We start from the raw sequence: 13,251 nt of genomic DNA, 5'->3' as shown, positions 1-13,251 counted from the left end.
GGGGAGGGTGCAGCTCAGCACTCGCACTCCAAAAATTGTTCCAGCGCCACTGGACTTTTGTCTAATACTAGAGTTTAAAGAGGTCATCAGTATTATGCAATACCATAATCAGTAAAGGCTACAATTGTGTGGCACATCTTTCACTGTGTTTTGTCCTATGCAAAGTCAACTATTACCTCTCCACAATGGAGGCCTTGGCAACTGTATGCCCTACCTCCCACAATGGAGGAAAAATGCACTGGTCATTTTGTTGACTGGAAAGTGTACGCTGTCCAGGCACTAACATAGCCCATGCCTGTGACAATAACCCAAGAGAGCATGAAACTGCCAAACACGTTCACACCTTCTCCCATGCCAGTCCTTACCTGTGGGAAAAGCTCCCAATCAAAATCCTCCTTCAAGTCTTTTTCAAAACTCACCTATTCTGTAATGCATACAGAAAAGTGCCGTTAATGGCTAGATAAGTAGAGAGCTGTGATTACTGGTTCTGACTTGCTCATAATTGCCCATATCCTCTTATTTCTGTTACTCCATGTTCCCCAATACCCAGACCTCAGCCTCTTGTTCGTCTGATCCACCTGGTATTTTAGACTAATGTTTTGTGAGCATTACCGGAAAAAGCAAGCTTAATCATCATAGCTATTGGTACCTGCAATGGTTTGAGGGAATTGTGATCTACCACAGTACCACTGCATCTGTTATTCTGATCCTGCAGTTGATATCAAAGGCCCTACCAGCTTCAGCTGAATCTTTAATACCACCAGTCATGTGACCATAAGGTACTTGCCATCTCTGCCTGTCTCATATGAGTCATTTTTCCTTCCTTTGACTATTTCCCCATTAACGGGTTTATTTGGGCATAAGCTTTCATGGGTAAAAACCCCACTTCTTCAGATGCATGGAGTGAAAATTACAGATACAGGCATAAATATATATTGGCACATGAAGGGAAGGAAGTTACCTTACAAGTGGAGAATCAATGTCGAAGGCCAGTTCAGTAAGGGGGGATGTGCTCCACTCCTAATAATTGATGAGGAGGTGTCAATACTAAGAGAGGGAAAATTGCTTTTGTAGTGAGCCAGCCACTATCAGTACTTATTCAAGCCCAAATTGTAGCTCAGCAGTTTAATTTTCAGTCATGCATCTGAAGAAGTGGGTTTTTTACCCATGAAAGCTTATACCCAAATAAATCTGTTAGTCTTTAAGGTGATACTTCGTTGTTTTTGTGGATACAGACTTAACACGGCTACCTCTCTGATATTTCTCCATTCTCACTTTCTTCTTTTTGCCTTCCGTGTAATAAGAATTTTATTAACTTAACTGGCCAAGACAAATCCATCCCTGGTAATACTGAAGATTATAACCAAAACATCAAGCTGAAAGCAAGGCCTTTGACAGTCCACTGCTGATGAAAGGATGCCAAGTCTCAAAGACCATGTGCTTTTCCTACAATTTCACAGCAACTAGGTTGCAAGTGAGAAAGTGTCAGAGACAGAAGCTGCACTTTTCCCCACATTGGGTAAGTTGTTTTTTGTTTGTCTGTTTTTGTATCCCAAAGGAAAAGAACTGAACAATAGCAGCTCAAGACAATCTAAACAAACTTTTGTTTTCCTCAAAAAGACAACAAATGCAAACTTTAGTAATAAAGGACTGTTAAGAAGACCATATATACCTGAAGAGAAAGCAAATAAGCAAAATTGTTAACATGTAACTTTACTGAATTTTTTCCATTTCAAATGCTTTCACTGTTTTTCGTCTTTCTGTGCATTTAATAAAGCATTAAGAAAAATCTGTAAAGATGGTTGTTCAAATGGGAGGAGGCCAGTTATAACTTGACACAAAACTCAAGACAACACTGGTTGAATGTTTTAACAATAAATAAGGGGTGTGGTTTGTTTTTGTTTTTTTAACACTTTAACCCTTGTGGGGCTAGACACCCTCTCATCAACACAACACTGTGCATGACATCTGGGTTAGTCAAGCAATGGCAAAACTGGTTAAAGGCTATACAGGAAATGTCCTATCTCCCTATGCAGACACTGCTTGCGCTCCCTATATGCACGCACAGCACCAGTGTAGGTTTTAAGTGGTATAGAGAGGACTTTGGTGGCTCTGTCATTCTAAGGGTAAATCCCACCCTTTTTAAAATTTAACAGATGAGTGTTGAAGCAAGGTAACATACACGTTTATGGTCTCACCTTTCAAATTTCAGTTTAAGAAATTGTTTTACTTCTGCATCTCAATCAAAAGGGTCTTTGGTTAAAATGAAAGAAATTTTGTGGAACTGTCATTTGACTGTTAAAGACTTCAAATACCATGTATTGCAAAATGGACACACTTAGCTTGGGAACAGAACTGGAGTGAAATAGGAGCTGTATTTGGCTAGAGTAATGTGAGAGACAGCACTTGTACGTACCAGGATGGATTCTAATTTGACCTTGCTTTTCATGAACTCAGTTCTCTCAAACATTTTTTTCTCTCTTACTAAGGACTCCTGATTCGAATGAAAGAAACCTACATACATATCTGCATTTTTTCTGGTTATTAGAAATCCAAGGTGAGTGAGGTAAAAAACTATTACTCATCTTCTCGGAACTGTTGTTCTTCGAGATGTGTTGCTCAAGTCCATTGCAATTAGGTGTGTGCGTGCTGCGTGCACAGTCATTGGAAGTTTTTCCAATAGCAGCACCCATCAGGTTGGCTATGGAGCCCCCTGGAGTGGCGCCTTCATGGCGGTGAATATAGGTGTCTGCTGACCCACCACCTCTTCAGTTCCTTCTTGCCAGCTACTCCGACAGAGGGGAAGGTGGGTGGGTTTGCAATGGACAGGGGATTGGTCCTGCTTTGAGCAGGGGGTTGGACTAGATGACCTCCTGAGGTCCCTTCCAACCCTGATATTCTATGATTCTATGAACACATCTCGAAAAACAACAGTTAGGAGAAGGTGAATAACCGCTTTTTTTTCTTCGAGTAATTGCTCATGTCAATTCCAATTAGGGGACTCCCAAGCCCTAACTAGGAGCTGGGGTCAGAGTTCATGGAACGCTGACTGGAGCACCACTCTGCCGAATGCCGTATCTCAGTTGAAGGGAGGAGAAACGCATCTGCGAGAGAGCCCAGACTGATTCCGGAAGGAACAGAATCAAGAGCATTTTCTGATACTCTTCATGGCAAACAGGTCTATTTGGGGAACTCCCCACCTCTGGAAAATGTTGTGTACTATGTCCAGGTGGATAAACCATTCGTCATTGTGGAAGGATCTGTTGAGAGAGTCTGCAAACTTGTTCTGAGAACCTGGGATGTAAGATGCTTCCAGGTGAATAGAGTGGGTTATGCAGAAGTACCACAGCTTGAGGGCTTCCCAACATAGGGGAGAGGAATGAGCCCCACCTTGCTTGTTTATGTAGAACATCTCAGTTTTGTTGTCCATCATGACCCCCACGCACTTGCCTTGCAATTGGGTTTGGAAGGTTTGACATGCCTGTCGGACTACTCTCAACTCCTTGACATTGATGTGGACAGAGCTCGTCCTGCGATCAGAAACCTTAGGTCTGTAGTTCGCCCAGGTGAGCACCCCATCCCAAAGCTGATGCATCTGTCACCAGGGACAGAGAGGGCTGGGGCTTCTTGAGGGGGACTCCCCTGCATACCTCCTGTGGGTTGAGCCACCAGTGTAGAGACTTGAGAACTTGCACCGGAAGGGTAACCACTGTGTCCAGGCTGTCACGTCCCAGACAGTAGGCCAGCACCAGCCAAGCTTGGACAGGCCTGAGCCTCAGCCTGAGCCTCGTGTGCTGTACAATATACGTACATGCTACCATGTGGCTGAGGAACCTCAAGCAGCCCCGTGCCATTGTAGTAGGGTACCGCCTGAGGCTTTGCAATGATGTCCATCATTGACGAAAGCAAGTCTCCAGCAGGGATGCCCTGGCCTGGCCAGAGTCCAAGACTTCTCCGATAAACTCTATCCTCTGTGTCGGGCATAGGGTTAATTTGTGCTTGTTGAGTAGGAGACTGAACCTGTCGAAGGTGGACCTTACGAAGCTGACCTGTCTCTCCACTTGGTCCCTGTAATGTCCCCTGAGCAGCCAGTCGCAGAGGTACGGATATACCTGCACCTGCCTCTGGGGTAGGAAGGTGGCCATGACCAAAATGCACTTGGTGAATACTTGTGGAGCCATTGCCAGGCCAAAGGGGACTGTGAATTGGTAATGGTTGTGGTTGATCACGAACCTGAGGAATCGTCTGTGGGCAGGAATTATCGAGATGTGAAAGTATGCATCCTTGAGGTCGAGGGCCGCACACCAGTCTCCCAGATCCAGAGAGTGAATAACTGCACTTAGGGAAACTGTGTGGAATCTCAACTTTTTCATGAAGCTGTTGAGGCCTCACAGGTTGAGGATGGGTCTGAGACACCCCCCGCTTGGCTTTGGAGATTAGGAAATAATGAGAATAGAATCCCTTGCTCCTTAGTTCCTGAAGAACCTCCTCCACTGCTCCTGAGGTGAGGAGCATTTGGACCTCCTGTATGAGGAGATGCTCGTGAGAAGTGTCCCTGAAGAGGGACGAGGAAGGGGGATGAGAGGGAGGGGAAGAGCAGAATATCCCACTTCTACCATGCGAAGGACCCAGCGGTCTGATATTATCTGAGACGAAGCACAGTAAAAATGGGACAGACAGTTCAGGAAACAGGAATGAGGATCTGGTACGTTGACTGGTCTGCCGTCCTTAGGTGCACCTTCAAAAGGCCTGCTTAGGGCCTGACGATAGCCTCGCCGAGCCCTGGCCGAGGCTGGGAAGGCTTATGCCTGCCATTCCTGCCACGCTTCTTTGAGAAGTCCTGCTGGGCCGGAGGGAGGAAAGCGTTGTGTGGGCTGAGGCTAAAATGTTTTCTCTGGGTAGCAGGGGTATGCATGACCAGTGATGTTATGTAGCCCACAAATATTTTAGGCTGTGAAGCCTGGAGTCTGTTTGCTCCGCAAAAAGGCCTGTGCCATCAAAGGCAGGTACTGAATTGTTTGTTGTACCTCCAGGGGGAAGCCTGGATGCTTGGAGCCATGAGCTCCTCTTCATTGCTATGCCCAAAGGCAAGGTATGCACGGCCAAGTCCGCATCATCCAGTTAGGCCTGTAAAGAGGTCTGTGCCACTGCCTTGCCCTTATCCACTATGGCCCCAAACTCTGCATTGGATTCAGTAGGTACCAGTTCTTTGAATTTCAACACGGGGTTCCATGAGTTGAAGTTGTACCTTCTCAGGATTGCCTTTTCCTTGGCAATCCTGAGCTGGAGTCCCCTGGTTGAGTAGACCTTCCAGCTGAAAATGTCCAGCTTTTTGGAGTCTTTTGGGGTCGGTCCCTTGTGCCCCTGCTTCTCTCTCATTCACTGCGGCCACCACCAAGGAGCAGGGCTGTGGGTGAACAGACAAGTACTCATACCCCTTAGAGGGGAAAATGTATTTTCTCTCTACCCCTTTCGCTGTCGGGGGAATGGAGGCAGGGGTTTGCCACAGAGTTTTAATGCTGGCTTGGACAGTTTTGATGTGGTGCAAAGCCACCCCTGATGGCCACTGGCTCTTCCGATTCGACTAACTCCTTGGCCTACAGCCCCATATTGTGAGCCATCCTGCGCAGCAGGTCCTGGTGTACTCAACTGTTAATAGGGGGCGGCCCAGAGGAAGAAGTCCCCGCCACCATTTCATCCGGAGAAGGCACTGGGCATTCCTGGCCCTCTGGCTCCCTGGGTATATCCTACTCAGTACCATGCTCCTTGGTGCCAACCTTGGGTTCAGCACCAGTGACAGGCTTGCAATCTGGACGCGGTTGCGTAGCCCGTACCAATGTCATCTCAGAGTCCTGAGGGGTGGGACAACTCGTGGCTGGAAGGGGCACTCGTGGTTCTGACACCAGCAAGTGGGAACCTTTGTGAAGTGAGTGCCCTCAGACTGGTGGTAGGCCCATGGTGTCCAAAAGTGCCACTGAGCTGGCCCCTGCCACTGCACTTGCTATGCACTACTTCCATGTCCTGCCTTCTGCGGAAGGATGAATAATAGGACTCTGCCTCTGAGTCAGATGATGTGGATCTAGAGCACCAGGACCATGGCGGTTCCAAGCGGGGCGGTGCCAGGGATCGGTACTGCATGGCCAGTGCCATGGGGAGCAGTGCCATGGGGAGCAGCGACCTCCGCAACAGTGCAGGCTTGCCTCTGAATGGCACCCTGCGTTGCACTGCCAGAGGTCCAATCCGGCTGGCAGGGGACTGCAGAGCCGTCATGGCAATCAAGTCCCTTGTGGCCTCGAAAGTGTCCAGGGTGGAAGGGGGTTCTAGCTCCTGCACCGGGCACTTGTGCTCAGAAGAATTCACTGGCACAAGACTCGATGGTCCCCTCGTGGGGCCGACTCCTGAGTTGTCGGCGCTGGGTGCCCCTTTAGCAGGACGCACTCAGGAAACACTGGCTGATCCGGCAGCTTTCACCACAGGAGAGTGTCCCCTGTCTGTTTTCCTTGACACTTATGCAGCACCGGGGAGTGTGAGCGGTGCTGGGCTGCCTCCACTGGCTTCGGTGCCAGGAAGCATCAGTGCCGAGGGTCTCTGTGGCCAGAGTCCTCCTTCAGCGCTGCCTCACGCACAGAGGCTGGGCTACTCCGCACTGAGGTGCTTAGTGCCGGATCCTGCTCGGTGCTAAATTCCATCAGGATCTGCTTCAGCCTGAAGTCCTGCTCTTTCTTCGTCCTCGGGCAGAACCCTTTGCAAATATTGCACCATTCTGTTTGGTGAGCCTCCCCCAGACACTTGACACAAGAGTCATGGGGTTTGCCCGTTGGCATGAGCTTATGGCAGGTTCCACAGGGTTTAAACCCTTGGTATGCCCTGAACCCCAAAGGAGGAAAGGGAATTTGGGGTGGGAAAAAGCCCCCACGCCTACTAAAACTAACTAAACACTAGCAACTTCACCTATTTACAAAACTAAACTATGAGACTACAAAACTAAAGGAAAAACACTTGCGAGAGGAAGCAACTACAGTTCCAATGACTGTCACTGGCGGTAAGAAGGAACTGAAGAGGCGGCGGGTTGGCAGGGACCTATCTTCACCGCCACGAAGGCGCCACTCCAGGGTGCTCCATAGCCGACCCAAAGGGTGCTGCTATGGGTAAAACCTTCCGACAACTGTGCACGTGGTACGCACACACTTAACTGGAATCAACATGAGCAAGCACTCGAAGAAGAATACCTTTATTAGACCAACTTCTGTTGGTGAGAGAGAGACAAGCTTTCAAATTTACACAGAGCTCTTCTTCAGGTCTAGGAAACTTATTCAGGGTCACAGTTAAATACAAGGTGGAACACTGTCACGCTGTATGGAGTTGCTCATGACCGTGAATGCCAACCTCAGAGCAGAATGTCAAAAAGCCAGGTAGACACTCCAAACTGGTGGTATGCTCTATAATTAAAACTTCACTAATCCAGTAACAAGTGTGTACTCCTAAAGCACTATAACAGTCTTACTACAGAATCACAGAAATTCCAGTCTATTTTGCCATCCACGGCAGCTGGACTTAGAGACAAATGGTCACTCACACCAAAGATCAAAAAATATCAAACCATTATATCAAACCAGTTTCTGTAGAACATGAAACTGCAGATTTAAGAATAGAAATATGTCACTACATATTATATTCCTTCAAATTCTAACCATTTCTCCTTAGTTTTCTCAAATAGTAAGCAGTTTGATTTTTGCACACATTCAGAAAAGGAAGAATAAGATGTGTACTATTCCAGAAATTAAATCAGAATAAAGCTAATGTCTCTCAGAAGCAAGGGTTGGGACCCCAAGTATTGTTTATAGATTCATAGATTCCAAGGCCAGAAGTGACTATATTCATCCTCTCATCTGATCTCCTGTATATAACCCAGGCCACAGAACTTCCCCAAATTAATTCCCAAAGCATATCTTTTCGAAAAGAATCCAATCTGGATAGGAGAATCCACCACTACCCTGGGTAAATTATTCCAATGATTACTCAAACCATTGAAAATTTACACCTTAGTTCTTTCCAGTCTGAATTTATCTAGTTTCAACTTGCCACTGGATCATGTTATATCTTTCTCTCCCAGACTGAAGAGCCCATTATCAAATACTTGTTCCCTATGCAGATACTTACAGATTAATCAACTCACCCTTAACCTTCTCTTTGTTAAACTAAATAGACTGAGCTCTTTGAGTATCTCACTATAAAACATCTTTTAATAATTTAATCATTATTGTTGCTCCTCTCTGAACTCGCTCCCATTTATCAAGCTCCTTCTTGAATTGTGGGGGACCAGAAATGAACACAGTATTCCAGCAGCAGTCACACCAGTGCCAAATACAGAGGGTAACATAACCTCTCTACTCCTACTCAAAATTCTCTTGTTTATGCATCCCAGGATCACATTAGCTTTTTTGGCCAGAGCATCACACTGGGGGCTCACATTCAGCTGATTTACCATGACCATCAAATCTTTCTCAGAGTCATTGCTTCTCAGGACAGAGTCCATCATCCCCTAACTATGGCCCACATTGTTCTCTTTGATATAATATTTACATGCCATATTAAAATGCATATTGTTTGTTTGCACCCATTTTACGAACTGATTCAGATCGGTCTGAATCAGTATACTGTCGTCTTCATCATTTACCACTCCCCAATTTGGGTCATCTGCAAACAATGATGATTTTATGTTTTCTTCACTGATAAAACTATTACATAGCGTAGGGACATGAACCAATCCCTGCAGGACCACACTGGAAACACACTAATTGTATGACAATTCCCCATTTACAGTTACATTTTGAGACCTATCCAGTTTTTAATCATATGTGTGCCATGTTAGTTTTATATTGTTCTAGTTTTTTAATCAACATGCCATGCTGTACCAAGTCAAACATTTTACAGAAGTCTATTACATCAACACTACTGCCTTTTATCAACCAAATATGTAGTCTCATAAAAAAGAGATATTACGTTAGTTTGACATGACCTATTTTCTAGAACCCATTTTCATTTGCATTAAATTACATTACCCTCCTTTCATTCTTAAATGAGTTCTGTATCAGCCATGATCTAGCCTGGGATCCATGTCAGGCTGACAGGCCTATAATTATCTGGGCCATCCCATCTGAGCATTTTGGTGAATTGGCACATTAGCTTTCTTCCAGAACTTTCCCAGGGCTTCAAGACTTATTAAAAATCAACATTAATGGTCCACTGAGCTCCTCAGCCAGTTCTTTTAAAACTCTTGCATGCAAGTCATCTGGATCTGCTGCTTTAAAAAATCTAACTTTAGTAGCTTCTGTTTTACATCTTACAGAGATACTAGTGGAATGGAAAGAGTGTTATTGTCACCATATAATGAGACTACATCATTTATTTTCCCCCTCCAATAAAGAATATTTATTGATCATTTCTGCCTTTTCTGCATTACAACTGATAATTCTGCAATTTCCATCTAGTAATGAACCAATACCATTGTCAGGATTCATTTTGTTCCTAACACCCTCCTGCTGCTTATTTTCCTTATCTCTGCTGGCCATAGCCGCCTTCTCCTTGTGTCTCTTAGCTTCCCTTCAATAATTTACACTAACTTTTTCATGCCCAGGGTTGATTTTGTGTTTACCATCTTGCATGTCCAACTCATACCAAAATGCTCAGACATACAATCAGAAAAATAACCTTGATGGAAACAAAGGGGACAAGATTGGTCTACTTCATTAAATATATTTGTAATTTACTCAGCATTTGGGATTGTATGATGCAAAAAATGATTATCAAAATAGTTGAAAATTTAAATACAAAAAAGTGAGGACATTCAGAATTATGGTTCCCATAGAAATTTAAACATGATCACTTGGCCATATGTGGTATTTTGTATTATTATGCTGTTTGTCAGAGCTACAGTTACAGTGAGAAGTGTAATTTTGGATGTTCTCTCTGCATTTATTTGACCACTGTTTTATAGCTAAGGTTTACAGTCTCATTTGTTTTACTCTATAGAGTGATGGGGGGAGTGGGTTAATGTGTACAGTATTTAAGAGTTTTGTACTGGCAACCACCACATCCAATGTTTTAAAACAACAAAAATCCTTAATTTTTTTTTGAATGAATGACCCAGTACTATGTCTACATCCGTGATAGCTTAAAACTACCAAACTAAATTATCAAATTTGCCCTTATGGACTGAAAATAAGGAGAAGACATTTCAGCCAAAAGGTTAATTTTTAGAACGTGAGAAGTAACCCCCCCAAAAAAGAAGAATTATAAGGAAAATGCACCTTCTATCATAATAAAGCCACAGCTACCATGCTTTTGTAATATTCTTGTACATAAAGTTAAATGTGTTGGAAACTGTTTCACATAAAGAGATATGCTTAATTGTTTTATTAGAGTGTTGTGCTACATTAATCTATTTCCCCCACCCCAAGAAAAAAATATTACCTGAGCAAGGTCTTTTTGTTCATTTACTAGTCTGCTGCAGCTAGCTATCATCTGGTCCAATGCATAAAGCCTGTCCTCAAGCCCTTTAATCGCCTTCATGTTTTGATTATCTAGTTTGGCAATAGTTTGTCGACATTCTACCAAAAAGGGCTGAATGATCTTTGGATCAAGCTAAAAGATGGAAGAAAAGAGAGACTGTAATTATACATATATTTAGTGCCTTTTAAAAAAAATATTTCACGCTGTGTACAACAGATTGCAACTCATTAATAAAGAGACAATGACAACACTGACATTGAATGGCTGGTACAGGAGCAAAAAAATAAAATAAAAAATAAAAAAAATGAAATGAATATGTTACAGAGAAAACAAAATTATTAAAATTCATCCAAATTATTTTGCTCTCTTAGTGTAGGTCTACACTGAAGCCTAGAGAGGAGGTGGGCTTCAGAGCCCAAGCTCTAGCATGAGCCCCAACAGCCACACAGTTATTTTTAATGCCATAGTACTAGCCTGAGTCTGTAGACCCAGACTCAGACTCACTACTGCAGGCTGCTGCTTACTGTGCTGATGTACACACAGTTCCTTAATTTCTGATTTAGTTTTTCACTGGGAATTCTTCTGTATCCCACATATTCTGTTTTGTTGTTATTATTTTACAATTTAGTCTTTGTTCTTACTTGTGGCATAAAATTAGAAATAGTTCGGGAACTATTAGACTATGCAATCCAGGTCCTTGAAGATGGAATCAAGATTAATTTTAAAAAAATGGAAAACTAAAGTGACAGCTCTTTATAAAACAGGCAGATATATTCACAGACAAATAACTGAGTGATGTTACAGAGCTGTACCACCTCTGATTACGTTTAAAACTTTTACTACATTTAAACTAGTCACTAATTTTTTGCTGGAGGAAAAGTTTGACTCATCCACCCTTACAAACCCACTATCACCAACAGATGTTAAAAAAGTAAGAGGTTACATCACATCTACAGGGCTTTGGGGTGATTCCTCCAATTCAACTTCAAAGTAGTGAAAAAAGTAGAGCCTTTCGATACAAATCCTTTAGTTATAAGAGACTAGGGAAATTACTGTTTTAATGGAACACGGTTCTGAATAAACTAGTTAAGAGCATAGAGCATGTCATGCGTGGGTAGCGTGGCATAACAATTTATCTAAAAGAGCTACTGCAAACCTGGTGTTGCAAGAGAGTTCAGTAAAAATTATTTTTAGGAAACTACTCTAACATTCAGAGGGGTAGCCGTGTTAGTCTGGATCTGCATTAAGAGTCCTGTGGCACGTTATAGACTAACAGATATATCTGGAGCATAAGCTTTAGTGGGTGAATACATGCATCCGACGAAGTGGGTATTCACCTACGAAAGCTTATGCCCCAATATGTCTGTTAGTCTAAAAGGTGCCACAGGACTCTTTGCCGCTTTTACTCTCAGATTTAGTCACATGAGAATTCTCACCCTGAAATCTATGATACCATATAAATGAGTGAATGCCTACACGAAGAAAATGCCTACATAAAGGCCAGTAGTACATAATCTGGGACCTAAGACACTGTTGCAAATGGCAGTATTGCCGCCATTGTAGCAATGTGAAACTTTGAAGGAGGGATACAACAACAACATACAGAGGTACTAGAGTTAAAGAGATCCCCATTTACTCCAAAATAAAATAATAATAAAATAATAATAATAATAATAAAAAGGAAAGTGGGAAAAAGAAAGCAAATTGGAAAGTGACTGAACTCGGAAGAAAAAAATTAGAATTAGCCTTAATTTCCAGAAGAAAATATTAGTGCAAAACAGCTGAAGTTAAATGCCCACAGCGCATCTCAAATAATACAATACTTCAGGATTTTTTAAAAGCTTTTTGAGATGTCATGAAAGGCAGTCCTATCTTGTCATGTCTTTCTAAATGTACTATTTGTACTAAGGGTTCTCAAAGATTTTCAAATACTGGACAAACTCTTAACAGAGTCATCAACTGAATCCTCCTCCCAATCACAATCCCATTCATGACTATATATTGTCCTTGTCACAACTAGAACAGTTGTTTACATGGAAAACTAATATTAGGGAAGTACATTATTTTTAACTAATGCAATTTGTGTTTTGACCTTTTGGAACAAAGAGGATCTCTGTTTCTCTCATTTCACTCTTCTCCACATACTACTCTGTTTCTCTCATTTCACTCTACCTCCACATACTAGGAGGTCTGATCTCCTCTCTGCCCCCCCTGGAACTGCTCCTGCTGCCTTTGACTCTAGCCCCATTTGCAGGATCTGGCTCTTCCTTCACTGGCAGATAGCAGTTTCTGTCTGTGGTAGTTTCTTTCCGTCCCCTCTTGATTACATATCAGTAGCCCCTAATAGAAGCTCCTTGTTGCTAACTACTTTTACAAGAAGCTATGCTTTTTGCATTAAAGAGTCTGGATGTCTTTAGAAGCAATTGGAAGCAAGGAGCCAGCACTATGCAGAACATACTAGTTCTCCCTGGACCACCAATGGTCACAGACGAGAGCTTGGCAACTGCTGCTCTATAAAGAATTCAAACAACAGGAAGAATTCCATAAAGGAGGTTAGCAAGAAATGCCATCATAAATCAGTTGCATGGTTCAAATCTCTAAATAGCAATGAAAATCAATAAATTAATGCTAGCCTATTCCAGTTTTACATGTCAAAATGTCAACTCAGGATAAATATAATATCAAATAACCATTCTGCCACAGGATAGGTATTTAGATATTACGGCTGTCAAGCGATTA

General features: G+C 43.0%; 1 protein-coding gene across 8 annotated transcripts in view; it reads right to left on the bottom strand.

Annotated features, from left to right (window-relative positions):
- The window catches only part of RB1CC1 (RB1 inducible coiled-coil 1), a 165,080-nt gene that overhangs the window by 89,421 nt on the left and 62,408 nt on the right, over nucleotides 1–13,251 (bottom strand). For 7 of the 8 annotated variants that reach the window (XR_007355304.2, XR_007355305.2, XM_048840650.2 and 4 more), the window contains one exon: nucleotides 10,474–10,644. The exons of the other annotated variant lie outside the window; for it this stretch is intronic. Coding sequence is in view for 5 of the 7 variants with exons in the window: in XM_048840650.2 (XP_048696607.2) it covers nucleotides 10,474–10,644 (171 nt within the window). In the remaining 2 variants the exon portion in view is untranslated. The remainder of the gene's footprint in view (nucleotides 1–10,473; nucleotides 10,645–13,251) is intronic. 8 annotated transcript variants of the gene reach the window in all.

The sequence above is a fragment of the Caretta caretta genome, chromosome 2 (assembly GCF_965140235.1).
Source record: "Caretta caretta isolate rCarCar2 chromosome 2, rCarCar1.hap1, whole genome shotgun sequence".
NCBI classification, from domain to species: domain Eukaryota; kingdom Metazoa; phylum Chordata; order Testudines; family Cheloniidae; genus Caretta; species Caretta caretta.
This window is presented reverse-complemented; position numbering and strand designations above follow the sequence as displayed.